This window comes from Ascaphus truei, chromosome 1 (genome assembly GCF_040206685.1).
Source record: "Ascaphus truei isolate aAscTru1 chromosome 1, aAscTru1.hap1, whole genome shotgun sequence".
Classification (NCBI taxonomy): Eukaryota; Metazoa; Chordata; class Amphibia; order Anura; family Ascaphidae; genus Ascaphus; species Ascaphus truei.
In genome coordinates this window covers 271,204,490-271,222,000 of record NC_134483.1, presented here as the reverse complement: position 1 = coordinate 271,222,000, position 17,511 = coordinate 271,204,490, and the positions used below count along the sequence as shown (strand labels likewise).

Sequence of the window (17,511 nt, the reverse complement as noted above, 5' to 3'; positions counted from 1 at the left end):
AGTATTTGTTTTTAAGTATCATTGCTGTGCATCACAAAAATTACATATATGTACCGTATGTTAGGGGGGTATAGGGGTTGTTGGTGTAATATACATACTGTATATATATATATTTATATATTTATTTATTGTGGGGCTGTAGTGTGTAGTTTTTTTATTGTGGCTAGCGGGGGTGGGTGAAGTGGGTATTAGCCCCAACGGTGGGTGTTTAGGCCTTGCGGGAGGGGTTAACCCCTTCATGACCGTTGCGGTATTAAACGCTATGGTAATGAAGGGGTTAAGTCCACCCACAACCCCCCCCCCCCCGCAAGCCCTAAACACCCACCAAGGGCCAAATACCCCCTTCACCCACCCCTGCTACCCATAATAAACCTGGCACGGGTGGTTAACCCCTTCATTGCCTTAGCGGTTAGCCGCTAAGGTAATGAAGTGGGCTGTAAATGCATTTTTCCTGCCTCGGATGCATGCCTGGGGCCTCCAGTACTGGTATTAATGGGTATCAGCTCCGGAGACCCCTGGCGTCAATCCCAGGCAGGAAAAAGGCCTGATTTTTTCTAAGTGTCACCCTTGCCGATGCTTCTCCCCCACCAACTTGCCAACTTGAGTTGCCGTGACGGATTTGCGTGAAAATCTCCATTCTAGAGCGGCGAGTAGCGGCGAAACGCTGCTCGGGGCTACTAGAATTGAGCGGGTTGGAAAACTGGCAAGTAGCGGCGAAAAGCGCCTCTGCCGGAAAAAAAGCACCAAAAACATGGCGTTTTTTTCGCTTTTCGCCAACGTCTCGGGGCTTACTGAATTGTAGTAGGCATTTTTGGCACAAAACGGGCAAAAGGTCACTTTGCTTACTGCATGACCCCCTTAGTGAGGGTTGAAGAACCTGGATGTTGCATAGCGGAGGATATAAAGCCCTTACCTGCACACAAACTCTTTCATAAGTATTTTATTTCATTGTTTAGTTGAGGAAAGTGAAAAAACCATGTAAAGCCCAGCATCATACTGCATGCTAGATTCGGAGTTGTAATAAACTGGAAGTAGGTTAAGCAGAGTGATTCCTCTATGCCTGAGTCCATAAAGACTGCAGCCGTGTGGAGGCGCGCTGAGGCTGAGGGAAAGCGGGTGCTTTCCCTGGCCCTAGTTCCCACGCCGTCGGGGGGCGGGTCAGCGACGTCATGGAGCTGGTTCGCCCTCATTGGGCGAACTGCTCACGTGACCGGCCCAGCGCTCCCGTGACCGCTTAAACTAAAAAAAAATTAACAGCTACGCCTCTGCACACCTGCGGACGCGTGCGCGAGCCCCTGCTAAAGCCGCTATCATTGCGGCTGCAGGGGCTCACTGACAAGCCTAAGAGTCCTGAGCTTCAGCCAAGGCCAGGAGAGCGGACAACGTTAAGGTTACTACAGATCCACCAGAGAGGTCGCTTGGCCATCGTCAAGCGATGAGGGCGGCCCCAGCCAGGAACGGCGTGTGACAGTAGGGCTAAATATGGCTGCTGTTAATAAAGGTTACGTCAATACCAATAATACATTGGTATTGCATTATATGTTATGTAGTATGTCTTTGCTTGGTTCCAGCACCTCAGGAATCAGGGGTTAATATGTTTGCAGAAGAATTGTTGCATCTTGGTCTGTGACCTTTCCCTGTATCCTTGTTATGTCTAAATGTTATGTTGCATGAGAGAGAGAGAGAGAGAGAGAGAGAGAGTGTGGTCTCCTAGGTTCCTACATGGATGAGTCCCCAGTCTTCACTGTGGCACGCGCGCCTGGCGGGGGGGGGGGGTGGGGGGTGGCGCGTGCACAGCGCTACACTGCGGTCTGGGGGAGAGGGAAGGTTTGCGACGGGAGGGGGCGTTTGTGGGGGTGTGGCCATGACGTCCGCATGCCTCCCTGAAAACCTGTCGCGCACTGCTGGGGAAAGGTGCGTGACAAGGTAGGGACTGGGACCGGCTGGACTGGGGGGGCGGGGCTTGATATGGCAGTGACTGGGACTGCAGCCTCCCACTCAGCACTGAGCCCCTACAGCCGCAATTAGAGCGGCTTTAGTAGGGGCTCACCTGCGCTTCCGCGCGCTTGCGGAAGCGCAGGTCTTAGGGGAATTTAAAATTCCCCCGCTTGCCGGCGCGACAGGCCGGTCACGTGAGCGGTTCGCCCAATGAGGGCAAACCAGCTCCGTGACGTCACTGGCCCACCCCCATCCAGTGACGCGCCCGCCCTGACGGCCCGCTGACAGCGCGTGCGGTAAGCAACCGCAAGGCCAGGGAAAGCACCCGCTTTCCCTGCGCCTCAGCGCGCCAGCAGGGAGCATGGCCGAGGCCTTCGAAGTAGTGTGACACCTGGACTTAGGTGTTTATCCTTTTGAACCCCTGAGCCTTTATTCCCTTGCTTGTAGTTACTGACATATTCATGTGTAGGTTTGTTTAACAGTTTCTGGCATCTTTTGACACTTTCAGATACCCCTCTGGTCTCTATTTTGGGATATTGTTCAGTACTGTTACATATGTATTTCTTGTCTCTTGTGATATACCTTAGTCCTGCCCTGTCTCTGTCCCTTAGGCCGCGATGGCGCATGCGTGGAGAGTATAATCTCAGCCTTATACATAGACATGTATTTCTTTAGTGTCATTGCTGGTTTTTGAAATGCCCACATTGCATTTCCTGCTGTTTATCCACTTAAGCTGTGAGAACGGACTTTTCTCTCAGAGCTGTGCGGTTGCTATGGACACTTAGGATGCTCTGCGGCATCCAACTGCAGTACACGGATGTGCAACCAAGGGATTCCCCTCGCGCGCATGCACATTGCACCGCTTGGCAACGAGCATTGCCAAGGACGCCGTTGGCAGGTCCAGATATATCCAATATGTGAACTATGTGTTTAGGAGGTCTGACAGGGATCGCGACCTGCCGGGATACCTACATTGACAATATGGGAGGGTATTTCATTTGCAATTCATGTTAGGAGTATCTGTATGCGTGCACTGTTGGTACTTTACTTTATTTTCTCTGATTCATTCACGATTGTTGTTATTCTGCACTGCACATGCTCATTGTATTTCTCCCGTGCAACAAACACCTGTAGGCATTTACCCAGTGACAGCTTCAATCACAGTTTTTGGCTCCAACTACTTTCACTATATAAGTCAGTGTCTGAAACACTGTAGGTAGGAGCTTAAGAAAAGACCTTTTGGGGTCCAAAAGTCGCACATTTTTTATGGTTTGCCATGTGGTATAATTAAATTCCTTTTTGCAATTCATTCTTGAGTGCTGCGGATTCTAGTTACTATACACACATATATACATATAATTATTATAATTATTGTTTATTTGTAAAGCAGCAACATACAGTATAGAGATATAGACATCTATAACGATATAGAGATTCTATAATTACATAAATAGAATGACATACCAAATAAGGATAAACACGAGCTAACAGATACAGGGTCCGGCTCCTGAGCACTTACAGTCTAGAGGGAATAAGGGGCAATATTGAAACAAAAGGTAAAGTGGCTTTGTCATTGTGGAACATTTCATTAAATAATTAAATAAAAACCACTGTGGTGTTTAGCACCATTTTATTTAATATATATAAAAACTATTCATATATAAAATAACCAAGAAATTATGTGGAGTGGTTTCCCCCTCTTCCTCACCAGTGGGAACCAAATGATCATAGCGTAAAAAGTGTGGGAGGGGGGGATTGCTAGCTGGATATTACAAGAGGGAACAGAGGGAAGGAATGCAGAGCTAGTCGTGTTTTTAATCAATAATTAAATTATAATGAAACCTTATAATTTATATATTGTATATGTATACACATACAGATATATACATTCAGTAAATATAAGTGTTATATGGGTATCCATAAAAGCCATGCAAATGAAAAGACTCCTTGCTCTGCTGGAGATCCACATTTGTTCCATACTTTCGTGAGGTTTTACAAAATGCAAGTAAATGTGCTAATTTTAATAAACACTCACATTTAGCATTTGACAAATAGATTTTGGAGACCATGCTTTATGTTCCTGGCACCCGGAACTCATAATATCATATAGCCTAGTTATATTAAATATTTTCTTGTGCTTAACTTAAAAAAATGATCTTGAGTTGCAAAATGTGTACAAAATTCCATTATATCTGATTTATTTCCTTGGATTTGTTCTGCAAACAAGGAGACTTAGTTGTCATATTCCTTTAAGTGGCTGTGTATAAAGTTTCCTAAAATACACTTACAGTTTACATATGTTCTCACTGAAAAGCAAGCCAGTCTAGCTAGAAAGTCAAAATACAGATGTGTACTGTATGTGCAGCTCAAAATGATCTTGTTTACAAAGTGAATTTTAACAGGATAAGTACTTAAGTAACAAATCAATGAAGGAAACAGCACAACATTTCAACACGATCCAGCTATAAAAACATTGTCTACTATACGTAATAAAAGATTCAGTTACATGCTGAAAGCAATACAGGCATACCCCGCATTAACATACACAATGGGTCCAGAGCATGTATATAAAGCGAAAATGTACTTAAAAGTGAAGCACTACTGTACCTTTTTTCCACTTATCGATGCATGTACTGTAATGCAATCGTCATATACGTGCATAACTGATGTAAATAACGCATTTGTAAATTTTTGTAATCATAACTGCAGTCCAAAATATTTTTTATTTAACTACTGAATAATCAAAGATAGATCATTGGTGTTATATATCTGGTGGTCTGGTAAAAGCTATTAATTGTTCTTAGGACAAAAGAATTGGTGTTAACCCCTCATCCTCACCTTTCTCCTATGCAGTATATGTTGTCGAATTGTAGATATGATTACACATATGAATGTTATACTTGCTTGCAATGAAAGAGGCCAGGCTTTCCATTGGAAAGATCTGCCAATTTCAGTAAAGTATTCGATTTAAATTCAACTATCATACTTAAGGTTCTGAAATACAAAGTTTTGTTTTGGTATAGAAAAAATAGAAAAAACTAGTAATATAAATCCCACATCACGCCCAGAACTGACTCAAATAATAGTAGGTCTACTGATTGTGTGGGATTAGTTGACAGATATGACTAAAGACTACAATGAAATGGAAAGTGTCTGTCAAACTGTATTAAACAGTGTTCCTGTGTCCTACCAGGTTCCCATATAATACCTTCCAGCAAATGAATGTGCAAATAAAACTTTTTCAACATTCTACATACAGTACAGTAACAGACCAGTACATGTTGTGCTTTCATTACATGTTTCAGCCACTGGGGGGCACCCCAATGCTTTATATATCACTGGCGTGATGGTACCACTGCACATCCCTGCTCTGATGATATTACAATGTACAAAAATGGAGGTCACATATAAGTATTCTAAGTAATATGTCCGTATAGAGACATAGATGGTCAGGCAAGGAAAGCTCACAGAGTATAGAAGAATATATTTTTTGTCCCAGTAGCACTTAAATTCACACTAAAATATACAAGTGAGAGAAAGGTCACACTTGTCCTAACTGAAATTTTAACTAAACGGCATCAAATAAATGATATTAAAAAAAATGTACATATTCTTTTAAATGTTTCCAAAAGATACATCTGACTGCAAACACTCATTCAATATTTTTAAGCACATGCAGTGCAGATTTTCCTAAAGATGCAACATAGTATGGAGCTAATTTAGTGTAATCCAGCCAATTGTACCAATTGGTCGAAAAAAAATGACCGGCCACATCGGTTCCTATTGAATTAGCTGTATAACTAACAATGTCCCATAGTACCTAAGGTTGCCTTAGGCCACATTTATAGTGCCGGTGACGCGACCGATTACGTCACCGTCGCCATTGGCGAAAGTTGCAGTTCAACTTTGAGCGATGTCGCTGGCGACAAGGCCAGTGATGTCACGAAGGTGGAGGGCAGAGTGCAATAGGCGCTCTGTGATTGGTGTAGAGATAGTCACATGTGGTGACTGTCTCTCCCAAAATCAAATTCTACTGACTTCAAAATTTTTGGTCGCTACGTCGCTCCGTCACCATCGCGCTTACTATAAGCGCATGCGACGGCGCACCGCCATCGCCGGGCACTATAAGCGCCCCTTAAGAGTAGTTAGAAGGGTTCCCAATGGGAAATTAAATGATTATACAATTTAGGGGCTGATTTTATAGGAGCCGAAGCAGCCGATCAGGACGTTTTCTACAGAAATTCCCAATCTTCATTAACTAATTTTTTTTGTGTATTTCCTAAATGCTATTGATGGATGCTCTAGCAGCCAACACGTCAACAAAAGTGAAGCTGAATCCATTTATTTTCTTTACTTGTTTGAGATGCGTTAGCAGAGTTTGGTTTGAAAGTCTCTAGCACATTGGTTTTCAACCTTTTTTTCGTTAAGGAAACCTTTAATTATATTGTGAAATTCAGAGGAACCCCAATCCTCTGTAATAGCGCGTCTGATATCAGATGTATTGTAAGGAATCCCTACTCTCTCTAATAGCACATCTGAGATCAGATGCATTGCAAGTTCTTCTGTATTTGGAACAAATTTCAAATGACCTGAAAACAATTAGATTGTAAGCTCTTTGGAGCAAGGACTCCTTTTCCTAAATGTTACTTTTATGCCTGAACCACTTCTCCCTTTTATGTGTTCTTTATATTATTTGTTATTTATATGATGGTCACGTGTACTACTGCTATAAAGCGCTATATACATTAATGGCACATACATACATACATACATACATACATACATACATACAAAGGAACCCTTTAGGAATGCCTGGGGGATCCCATGTGTTCCTAGAAACCCCTATTGAAACTCCTGCTCTAACATATTATAAATATGGGCTCAATCAAAAGAAGAGTACTGTATTAGGGCTTGCATGTACTACATTTCTACACGTTAGAATAATTTCACAGTGACATCAGTGATCCATACTGTAACTTCCTTTTGTAGTATACATACATGTGTCCTGTAACAGTGAAAGAGTGGTAATAGCTTAACCACCAATGTATTTAGGCATTAACATATATCTGCCCATTCTCAAAACTAATTAGAAAAGTTCTATAGATGTCTAAAACCAGGGTACTGTAGTACAAAGGCACATATTGAGAAAGAATAAGTGTTTACTGTGAAATCAGCAACTAAAACTACACTTCTCCAGACCAAAAATGGATAATACTGTAAGTGCTACTTAAACAAATGACACATTTGAATGTAACCGCACGAATAGTATAAAAAAAGGGTGGGGGTGAGTTCCCAGCACTCAATAGCAATAAATGAGAAGAGAAGGGGGAATAAGTCAAATTGAATTTAATGAGAAAAACGTTTTCTAACAAAGTAAAAATCAAAAAAAGAACTGCAGCCATAAATCACCTACATAATAGTCAGATATGAGTATAATCCACACAACGTGAACACGGACGGGGGGAAGCGGGGGAAACAGGGAAAGGGAAGAAAAGGGAAAATCCAGGGGGGGGGGGGTGAGTGGGGCAGCCGATCAACATATTCTGTTTTGATTACAGCCATCAGTGTACTGGACATTTGGACATTACTCTCCAGAGCAGGACCTTTATCCACTGTACTATATTGGTGTGTGTTAGGGAGTCTTTTGACTATACACGGCTAAGGGATGTACCTCTGGTCAGTGTGACCTCTGGGAACAGGTTTGAGGAAAGGGTACATCCCCGAAATGTTGTCCCCCTCTTTCCTTTATAGCTGCAGTTTCGTGTTTTTACTTTTACTTTGTGAGAACTTTTTTCTCATTAAATTCAATTTGGCGTATTCCCCCTTCTCTTCTCATTTGTTGCTATTGAGTGCTGGGAACTCCCCCACCCCCCTTTTTTTCTACCATATTTAGTGGAGGAAATAGGGTTCCTCTGTGTTCCCCATGTGCACCTATTTTTTTTACCTAGTATTTCATCCATTTTTTTGTGTGCCCTTATATTTTCACATGAACAGTATGTACAGCCTTGTTAAAAGCACCCATATGCATACAAAGTGAAACGACTTAATGACAAGATGTGTATGCAACTGCATTTTTCATTTATCTGACCTTTTAAACAGACAGTAAAAATAGCATGCAACTTGCTAACATGCAATTGGTTTCAACCTGTCGTAAAGTTGCCAGCAAGTTCAGTTCAAAAAAAGTTTGACTTTAGATAGAGTTTTTAAAGAAAACTTTAAGCTCATCATTAGGATGCTGCAAGATACACAAAAACAATACAATGCTTTTATGGAACTATATGACAAAAAATAAATACATAAAATAAACTGAGAAATGTCAATAGACAGCAGTAGCAAGAAAGAAATGTAAAATATTGAAATAGATGGCCCATTTTTTCATAGTAAGTTAAAAAAAAATCAGCTCCTCTCTATAATGTGAAGGGTACCGATTGGATGGCAGTACCTCTGGACAAAGGACAACCTTCAAGTCAAGATGTTGAAATGGTACATCACGGGATAAGGTTATTGAGGACCATCTCTGGTCATTCAGGAATTGCAAGCGATTTAACTACATTTCCCAAGCAATTGAATTTTATTATTCAGAAAAGTTCGGTGGTGAGGTATCTATTTGCAGTTTTTTTCTATGACTAGATTACCTTTTTACTATCTTACAATTTTGTTTTTAGAGTATATATTAGTTATGCAAAAGCCTTGACACTGTATGACATAAACAAGAATTTAACAAAAAAAAGTTTTAATCAAGAGCAAAATATAAAACTAAATGAGAATTTCTGGAATATTTTAAACACTCTTTAACAACAATTTCACAAATTAATCAATGTTGAACCAACCACGCGTGTCCAACATTATATATATGAGTGTCATCAATTAAACACAAATAAAATGAAGAAGACGTAGAATGAGATAAAACACAACCCAATGCTGTTTTAAACACTTAAGAGAACAGAATGAATGCAAACACCTCACACAATCACTTACAGTGAAAACCAAAAAATCCTACAGTGTAATTTTGTAAATATCATACGCCATCTTATTTAAAGCTACAGCTTTCTTTCTTTTGTAATTAGAGCTAGAAAACTCCAAACCCAACTTCTAATAAATGTTTAACACCATTGCACGATCATAAACAAAAAAATAAGCGCCTCTATCCAAAACTACATAACATGGGCAACATTAAAAATGGCAAGTTAAAAATGCAATGTCCAAAACAAATATTCAAGCAATAAAGGATGCACTACTAACCTCCTGTAATGATCTCAACATACAAGACTGGGCACATTGCAACTCTCTGCAGCAGCAAAGACAGAGCACCCTTCTGCAAATTACCAGTATCAGGAACAGCACAAAGCACGTGTAATCTGTGACAGAACCACAACATTCAAAGGGGAGGAGGACTGACGAGGCCCCTTATTGTGACCACGCCCACCTCAGAGATGCCTTTCCCAGGCCCGCTTCTCTCTTCACCCATTGACTAGCAATGTGCTACAATAGCTTCCAGTAATGGAATCAACTTTATTTTAGGTTGCAAACAAAATGAACACCAAAACGTTACAGGCAAGACTGTCAGAGAGCTGTGTTTGTTCTCATGTAGGTTAAGCATATTTTTTAAAGCAGAAGGGCCCCCTCCAATTTTATTTTAGGGTGATTGAGCAAAGCAGGGGGAAAATCGTTTTTTAAGACGAATCAACATTATGAGATCTTTGTATCAAGGGAAACTTTGATAAATTCTGTGTGTGGGGAGGGGGTGGATTTCACCGGGTTTATCAATAAAAAAAATCCTATTGCCTCCAATCGGATGTAAAATATATACACACACGTTCAGATTGGTATGCGCAGTAATTAAAACACTTTTGAAGTAATGCATATGCTGCTATGTGTTCCTTTTTTCCTGTGTTCCCTTTAGAAAATAAGTTTTCATTAACAGGCATCTTTTCCATAATTTGCATTAGAGAAAACAGCTGCCTTTTACTTTTCTCTGAAGAAAACTGCAAACAGAAATGTCCAGGCTGTAACCAGCTACATGACAAGCAGAATTATCCACTGGATAAGACCCGCTCACTTGTTTCAACAATAGTTTGGGTAGGGATTGATATTAAATAATGTGCTGTGTTTTTTGCCGTCGCATTTCACAAACGGATTTTTGATGTAAGTCTCCAATACCAGGTTGAAATCAAATGAACTAAATCACTCACTTTAGATAACAGAACGTTTGTATCTTTGTCTATAGTGCAGGTTTGTGATTCCCATACAATTCTCCCTGCTACCAAAACAAGGACCAGATAGATACACATCAAACTCAGTGTAGTATAACCCCAAAACCTACTGGACATGCTACACTTAAACCACACACCGTTCTGATTTTCAGCAATCACGCTGACAATTTCCCATATTAAGATGCCCCTGCAGCTGTGATATTCCAAACTAGAGCACAAGGATCTTACAATACAAAATTAACAAAACTTAATTGAAAGCAAAAAAAAAGTAAGTAATAATCCTTCATCAAGTCTGGTGGACTCAGTACTCACACAAAATGAGTTCAAATATTACACCTTCGATCGCTCTCCGTTTTATGTATTGTTAGGTGCCAATAGTAAATAAGGTACAGTACCTGATCTACCAAACGTTTAGTGTTAAAGTCAATGAGTCTCAAAACCATGTACAGTACAACATGAAAAAAAGAATCAGGAACTTAATTTAAAATATTACTACAGTAAGTAACCTTATGGGTGTCTATGCATCAAGGCAAATGTGGTGTAAAATAACTGCCCCAGATGTGTAAAATTTATGTCTATTATTCTTTTTTTTTACTTTGGTACATCTGGTGTAATTATTTTGCCCCAAATTGGCCTTGATACACCAACCCCATAACCCTTATGGGGAGCAGTGAAGGGAAACATTTGGCTATCGATTGATGAAGTTTTAAATATTAGGTTGTCAATTTTGTAAGTAATAATGTAGCATGTATTACCTCAACTCATTGTAACTCCAAGCTGTACACACTGCTTTATCTTAATGCGTTTGAATGGAATCAAAATATACATATTGCAATTCCAAAAAATGAACATTTCATAAATTCCAACGGCATCTCTTTCTACTGTATTACCGTCCAATTAGCCTCTCTCCCGTGATTTCTACTGTACCTCTTGCTGAACCAATGTCACAGAAGCCCACGGAGATCCAAATAGGTCAGCACCAAGGAGAGCTCCCGAGGTCCCAGAATAAGAATCCAAATAGAACACATTGGCAGCCTCCAGTAGACTGAGTAGAGGAAGCAAACGCAACAAGACTACAGTATGAAGACAAGTAACCTGCAGCTTCCCAAGCGACGCCCCTTCCAAGATGTGCCCTGCCCACATGTTTTACTCACATGTGCTCCTTAATGATGAGTGGCTCTTGTATGATGAAGTGAAAGCTACTGTATGCTGTTGGTTACATGTAATCATCTGAATTATTTATCAATGGTATATGTTTTAGAGATACTGTAGTATTATTGGTCTGGTTTAATTTACATATTAGTTATATTATTTAAATCTAAAATATTTAGTGTAGTTTTTACTAGAATTACCGCTCTTATACCTCCCCAAACACACATTTATACAATATGCAAAGATACCTTTCTCTTATACCACCCCAAATACGCATAGATATTATTTTTGTACGTTTATATTAAGGTGGTTGTTCTCTATTAAATAGGAAATATGAGTATTACTGATGTTATTTGTAAAGTTTAAAACCAAGAAAATACCAAAGTGAAAATATTTATTTTTTAAATGGTGCTCAGTTGTATGAAATGTTCCCAACAGTACATGGTCACTTAAAGGCACAAACTTACATTTCTTTGAGCACAAGTTTACAAGCAATATCATGCTTTAAAAAATATATTATATATGATTAGTTATTGCAATGATATTTAAAAACATATATAATGGCTAAATGAAATGTTATACCTTTCTAAATTCCACTCTAGCATGCAATTTTGAACTTATAAGTGAACCTGTAAACATGAAGCCACACATGCAAAGCCACTTATCCTCCTCTTTAGAAAAGGGTCCATATGAGACAGAGACTCACTTAAGAAAAAATTGGCCAACGAGGTGTCGGATCGCGCTATAACGGGGTTGAGCTGTACTGTAATGTACTGTAATTGTACAGGCACATTCTTGCCAATTGGGCATACTGAACAACACTATTGCAGTAAAACACCTTACTTGACACGTCTATACTTCCATCCCAAATCTCGTCTCATTCTCTTTATGCTGGATTCAGACATTGTCTGGGTATGATCCTTAAGCAGAATCTCTCTAACATCTTCCACACAGTGTTCATAATTTGCGTTGCTAAGGTCACCCACAACCAGTTTTGCCGTCCTATAGTAATAACAAAATGTCAATGATTAAAGAGTACTGTCAATAAACTGAACTTGCTGTACAACACATAATGTACTGTATACAGTACTATATCTTAATCAGAAGCAACTGCTGCCCAGAGACTGTATTGTGCTTCAGAGCAAAGAGAAAAAAGAAGCAAATAGCGCACTGCCAGGGAGTCAGGGGGTGAAAAAGTAATATCCTATTTATTTCAGCACATCGCCAGTAAAAACATCACCCCAGGAGGGGAACAAAGATCCTCCTACGCGTTTTGGATGGGTAGGTCCTTTATCAAGGAGTATAGGGCATGGAGCAAGCTGGGTTTCTTATATACCCCTCTCTTAATCCCAAATAATTAAAGCAAATTGGTAAAACTGACACACCCCTCCACTGCGCATGCGCATGATGTCACGCGAGGCACCACCATCTCGGACGAAATGCCGATGGGTAAACACGCCCCCTCCGTCCGCCTGCGCATGCCCACTAGAGTGCTGCAATTATTGTATACCTCACCATGGGCCTGGCAGTTCACAATGTATCCCCGCCCCCCAAGGACGTACCTTCGGGCCACTGATTGGTCCGTGCACCGCACCTCAGCCAATGGAAACTTTGGACTGTGACTGCTACACACCCACCTGTCAGTGCCACTCCGGATGGCCCAGAGACACTCAGAACATGCACCGCGATCCCTGGCAGAGCCACCCTGCAAATAAACACAAAAAATGATCAAAAAGAAAAATCCCCCTAACACTACGTATAGATGCGGTGTTAGGGGGATTTTTATCTTTGATCATTTTTGATCATAAATAAATTACTTTTTCACCACCTGACTCCCTGGCAGTGCGCTATTTGCTTTTTTTTCTCTTTGCTCTGGATTCCTATTTAAATGGCTGGCATGCCACAGTGGACCACCAGAGACTACAGGAGTGGGTAAGAAGTTTATAATTACTTATTATGACCATTATAGATGAGTACCTTTACCTGGATCGTTCATATAAGGTGTATGTGAGGTGAATTGAGCATGATTACGCTTCCTCTTAATTACCACTGATCTTGGTATATATTTGTGACTCACAGGCCATTTTCAAATATACCCACTCCGCTATAGTCTATTTGGGGCCCTTCAAGATTTATTGATTACTGGATGAAGTTTATCAACGGTGGAGCACCCTTTTCCCCTCTCCCCTTTGTATTGTGCTTCATACTGTATTCTGCCATGGACCATACCTGATTCTACAAACGCAGCAAGAGTCTTGATGCTGCTGTCCCAGCCGCGACAAAGAGAAAGGTGGCAGCTATTTCCCAGTGAAGGGCAAAGGTGCATAAAGAAATGGTACCGAAAGCTCCCAAGGCAAAGAATCCTGGGCTGGGCTATACAAGGAAGAAACTGGGAGAAGTCATACAAAGGAGAGTTAGATTCATCAAGAGCAAAAGGTGCGTGCCTAGCCCCCCCCGGATGCAGAACATGATGTACCCTGCCCCATTGATACCAAAGCAGAATGCCCACTCGAGACAAAAGCAGTGGATGAACAAGGTGAATCCCACCCCATTCGTGCCCAAGTAGAAGGCCTACTCAAGAATGAAGGCGAGGAACTTGAGGATGAAAAAGGCGAATCACACACCATTCATGCTCAAGCAGAGGGGCCCCTCCCATCAACAGACAACTTTGAGGCACTACCACTACCAGATGAAAACCATTCACCAGCACCAGCTCCGACGGCGCATACTGGAAGAGATAAGGATTGAGGAAATACCTTGCAACCGAACACTGCAATACAGGTAAAGAATGGAGGCCAAGGTGGATCTACTTTTGGAGAGGATGGAGAGGGTCATGGGTGCTCGCATGGACAACATTAACAGTAACATCGCACGGCTCTATTATTCACTTGCTGTAGGGCAGATATCAGTGGGTGACCAGGAGGGACAGCACCCAACCCATGCACCCTCGTCATCACCACTGGGGTACACCCACCCACCCGTGCAGATGACAATCCAGGTAAGGGCACAGGTATGCCCGGAAGAAAGCATCCTCCCTGACACTCTACCCTCCTCACAAGCACGCCTGCTGCACCACCTGCTGCACCACGGAGAGTACAGTTGCAAATGACACCAGAGATGGCAATAAGTACAGTGCAAGTACCCTCACCCACTGGCATAAGCGCCCACGCTCCACCACCCACTGCACCCAGCCTAGTCCAGCAGAAAATGGCACAGGAGATATGACCTGAGCCGCTCATGATCCCAGACATCACATTAACTGACCTCACACACAGCATACAGGAGAAATACTTAAGCAGATGTGATGGAAAGGTGGCCAGATTTGCACTTCTCATTATGAAACACCATGTCAATTTTACGATGTACAATCAGTGGGTCGATATTGTGAATTATGATGGCAAGAAGGGAAAGACAGCGCTCCCTTTGAATTTGCGGAAAATAATTATTGACGAAATCCAAGCTCATTATACTCTGGACCCACTAATAGCCAAATCGGTGAAAGACAATTTTAACAGGGGACTTTTCCCTGTTCAGAGAACTTGCCTCTAATCCAGCAGTGTGCTGGTTAATTGACCAGCACCTGGCTGATTGGAGGTTTGTTAGAGAAATGGCTCCTCCTGAGACAGGAAGGGGAGACTCCTGAGCTCACACGTGGGCTGAAACAGGAAGGGACAGAGAAGTCTTGAGCAGATGTAAGCAACAGCCAGACAACAAGACAACAAGGGGGAGAACACTTCTAAAACCTGAAAGCTGGATGTGCCTTAGGACAAAAAGGCTACACCAGGAGAGCAGAGAAGGATTCCCCCCTACAGCTACCAGAGAGACAGATAAGACTTTACTTTCTAAGACTGTTGTATATCTGCACATATCAAAATATATGTTTGGGGCTGGGAAACATGCTAATCTAAAGGAAGTTGTGGACTGCATATGTTTAACTAGTGTAACCCCCACTCTCTGGGCCAATCGCAGATCGGGCCCCCTAAGGTGTACTTGGGTCTGGCTACATGTCTTTGTGTGGTGCATACCTGTTGGCAACAGGAGGGCCTGAGTCTCCCGCGATGACATGGGGGATAACAGGAACAGGTTTCTGGGGTGGATGCCTTCGTTCTCATGCAGTGGTGCAGCGCCTCCATCTTTAGTAAGCCCCATGAATGCGGGGTGGAATCCTTACCAGAGTGTTCCCACACAGGGATGAGAGATTCCAGTCTCACACAGGTTTGTCTTTCTTTAAAAGCAGCAGTCTTTATTCACAGCAGCAGCAGCAGCAGCAGCAGCAGCAGACAGGTACAGGGTGTCTGATCCACTTAGATTGCTCTCCTTTAGGATGGTCCCTCCCTGCCACCACTCTGGATCGAGGGCATCCAGAGTGGGGCTAACTCTTCCCTCACCCCCTAAGCAGGGTGAGAGGTACTGGTCCACTTCCCTACACTATGGTTGGATCAGCTCTACTCATGAGCTGATCACTCTCCTTCTCCAACTCGAACTCTCAGCTCACTAACTAACTCTTGTCACACACTAGACAGACACAGCCTAAATAGGAAGTGCACTGCTCTTTTATGATATCAGCAGGCACCGCCCCTGTGTCTCTTGCTTTGACACAGGGCCAGGTGACCTACCTCCACCACTTAGGGCAAGTACTTGAAGTGGGGGAAACCCATTATAACTCCTGGCAACCTGCCCTTACCAGGGATTAGTTGGGTGAGGTCTTGGTGCTCAAAAGTGCTATGGTCCATGTATTTAAGGTGGAAGGGAGCACAACCTGGGTAATGACTATTCAAATTGTAACAGTACTAAACCAGTGATGGGGCTCTATGATAACCCTGAACGTTGGGGGGGGGGGTTGCCCAGAGACACCCTCCCCTACCTCATTGGGTTGGCCCCAGGTAATGTACTAACGTTACTGTATTCCCCCAGTGGCTCCCTTCCAAGGCATGCTGCTGGTCAGGATAAGAAGTCCAAATGCGAAGAGTGTGCAGCGCACAGCAATGAGTGAAGAGAGCAGGTCTGGCAAATGAATCCTTTATTGAGAAGCCATAAAATAGAGGGATACAACCCTTCTACGGACTTCTTGATAAAGTGCACTAGCACAAAACGCGTAGAAGGGTTGCATCTCTCTATTTTATGGCTTCTCAATAAAGGATTCGTTTGCCAGACCTGCTCTCTTCACTCATTGCTGTGCGCTGCACACTCTTCGCCTTTGGACTTCTTACAAGGGATTATTCCAGGAGGAGGATAGAACTATAGCCCAATTTCTTACCAGGGCTACACTCTCCCTCAGGTGGAATCCAATGGTCCCCACTTGGACCTAATTTGCTGTACCATTGGTGAACAATCTGTGAATATACAAACAGAATTGATTAGTACTGTATATGTACACTTGACTGTCACACCCATGATGGCGAATACATAAACATTGGGTACCTCCCAACATGGAGAACCTTAACTTCAATAATAATGACGGGGATCAGGCTTTCTCACTTCCCGCCAGTTGTGATCCACAGTCTTAACATAAAAGGGTTGTACAGGCCCATTCTCCGGTCTGTACAGGACATTGTGCACAGTGGAAGTGCTGTGTGCTGGGTGATAATGGTGAAAGGTGGGGTTGCAGACCTGCCTAAGACATGCAGATGAGCATACAGTTGTATTAACATTTGCATATTTGCTTTGCTGTGGAGGGTTTTTGTCACTTTTTTTACTCACCATAACTTAACTCAGTATGGTAAACCCCATCCTTTAGCTTCTCTGCATACCCAGTTAACCAACCCCACACTGATGAGATCCAGCTGTCTGTGGGTGGGTTTTCTGGGTATGCACCTTAACCCCGGCTGTGCTCAAAGCTGTGACCATGCAGCAAGCTTAAGCCTATAGGGAACCATGTTAAAAATGGTTTTTGAAGCAAAAAGTGGCACTGTGTGCTCATTTGCATGTCATTTCCCAGAATCCCTTGCTGCAGTGGAAGTGCTGTGTGCTGGGTGATAATGGTGAAAGGCGGGGTTGCAGACCTGCCTAAGGCCTTGGCCATGTTTAGCACTTGCTGGTGGAAGCGTGCTAACGCGCGCTCCCGCTCAGCACTGCGCCCCTACAGCCGCAATTAGAGCGGCTTTAGTAGGGGCTCACCTGCGCTTCTGTGCGCTTGTGGAAGCGCAGGTCTTAGGAGAATTTAAAATTCCCCCGCTTGCCGGCGCGTAGGCTGGTCACGTGAGCGGTT

At 42.5% G+C, this 17,511-nt stretch overlaps 1 protein-coding gene across 3 annotated transcripts in view; it reads right to left on the bottom strand.

Annotated features, from left to right (window-relative positions):
• TEX15 (testis expressed 15, meiosis and synapsis associated) overlaps positions 1 to 9,293 on the bottom strand; it is a 171,631-nt gene extending 162,338 nt beyond the window's left edge. For all 3 annotated transcript variants that reach the window (XM_075604064.1, XM_075604078.1, XM_075604122.1), the window contains exon 1: positions 9,181 to 9,293. In XM_075604064.1, coding sequence (XP_075460179.1) covers positions 9,181 to 9,201 — 21 coding nt within the window. In that variant the 5' untranslated portion in view covers positions 9,202 to 9,293. The remainder of the gene's footprint in view (positions 1 to 9,180) is intronic.
• Positions 9,294 to 17,511: the final 8,218 nt, after the last annotated feature.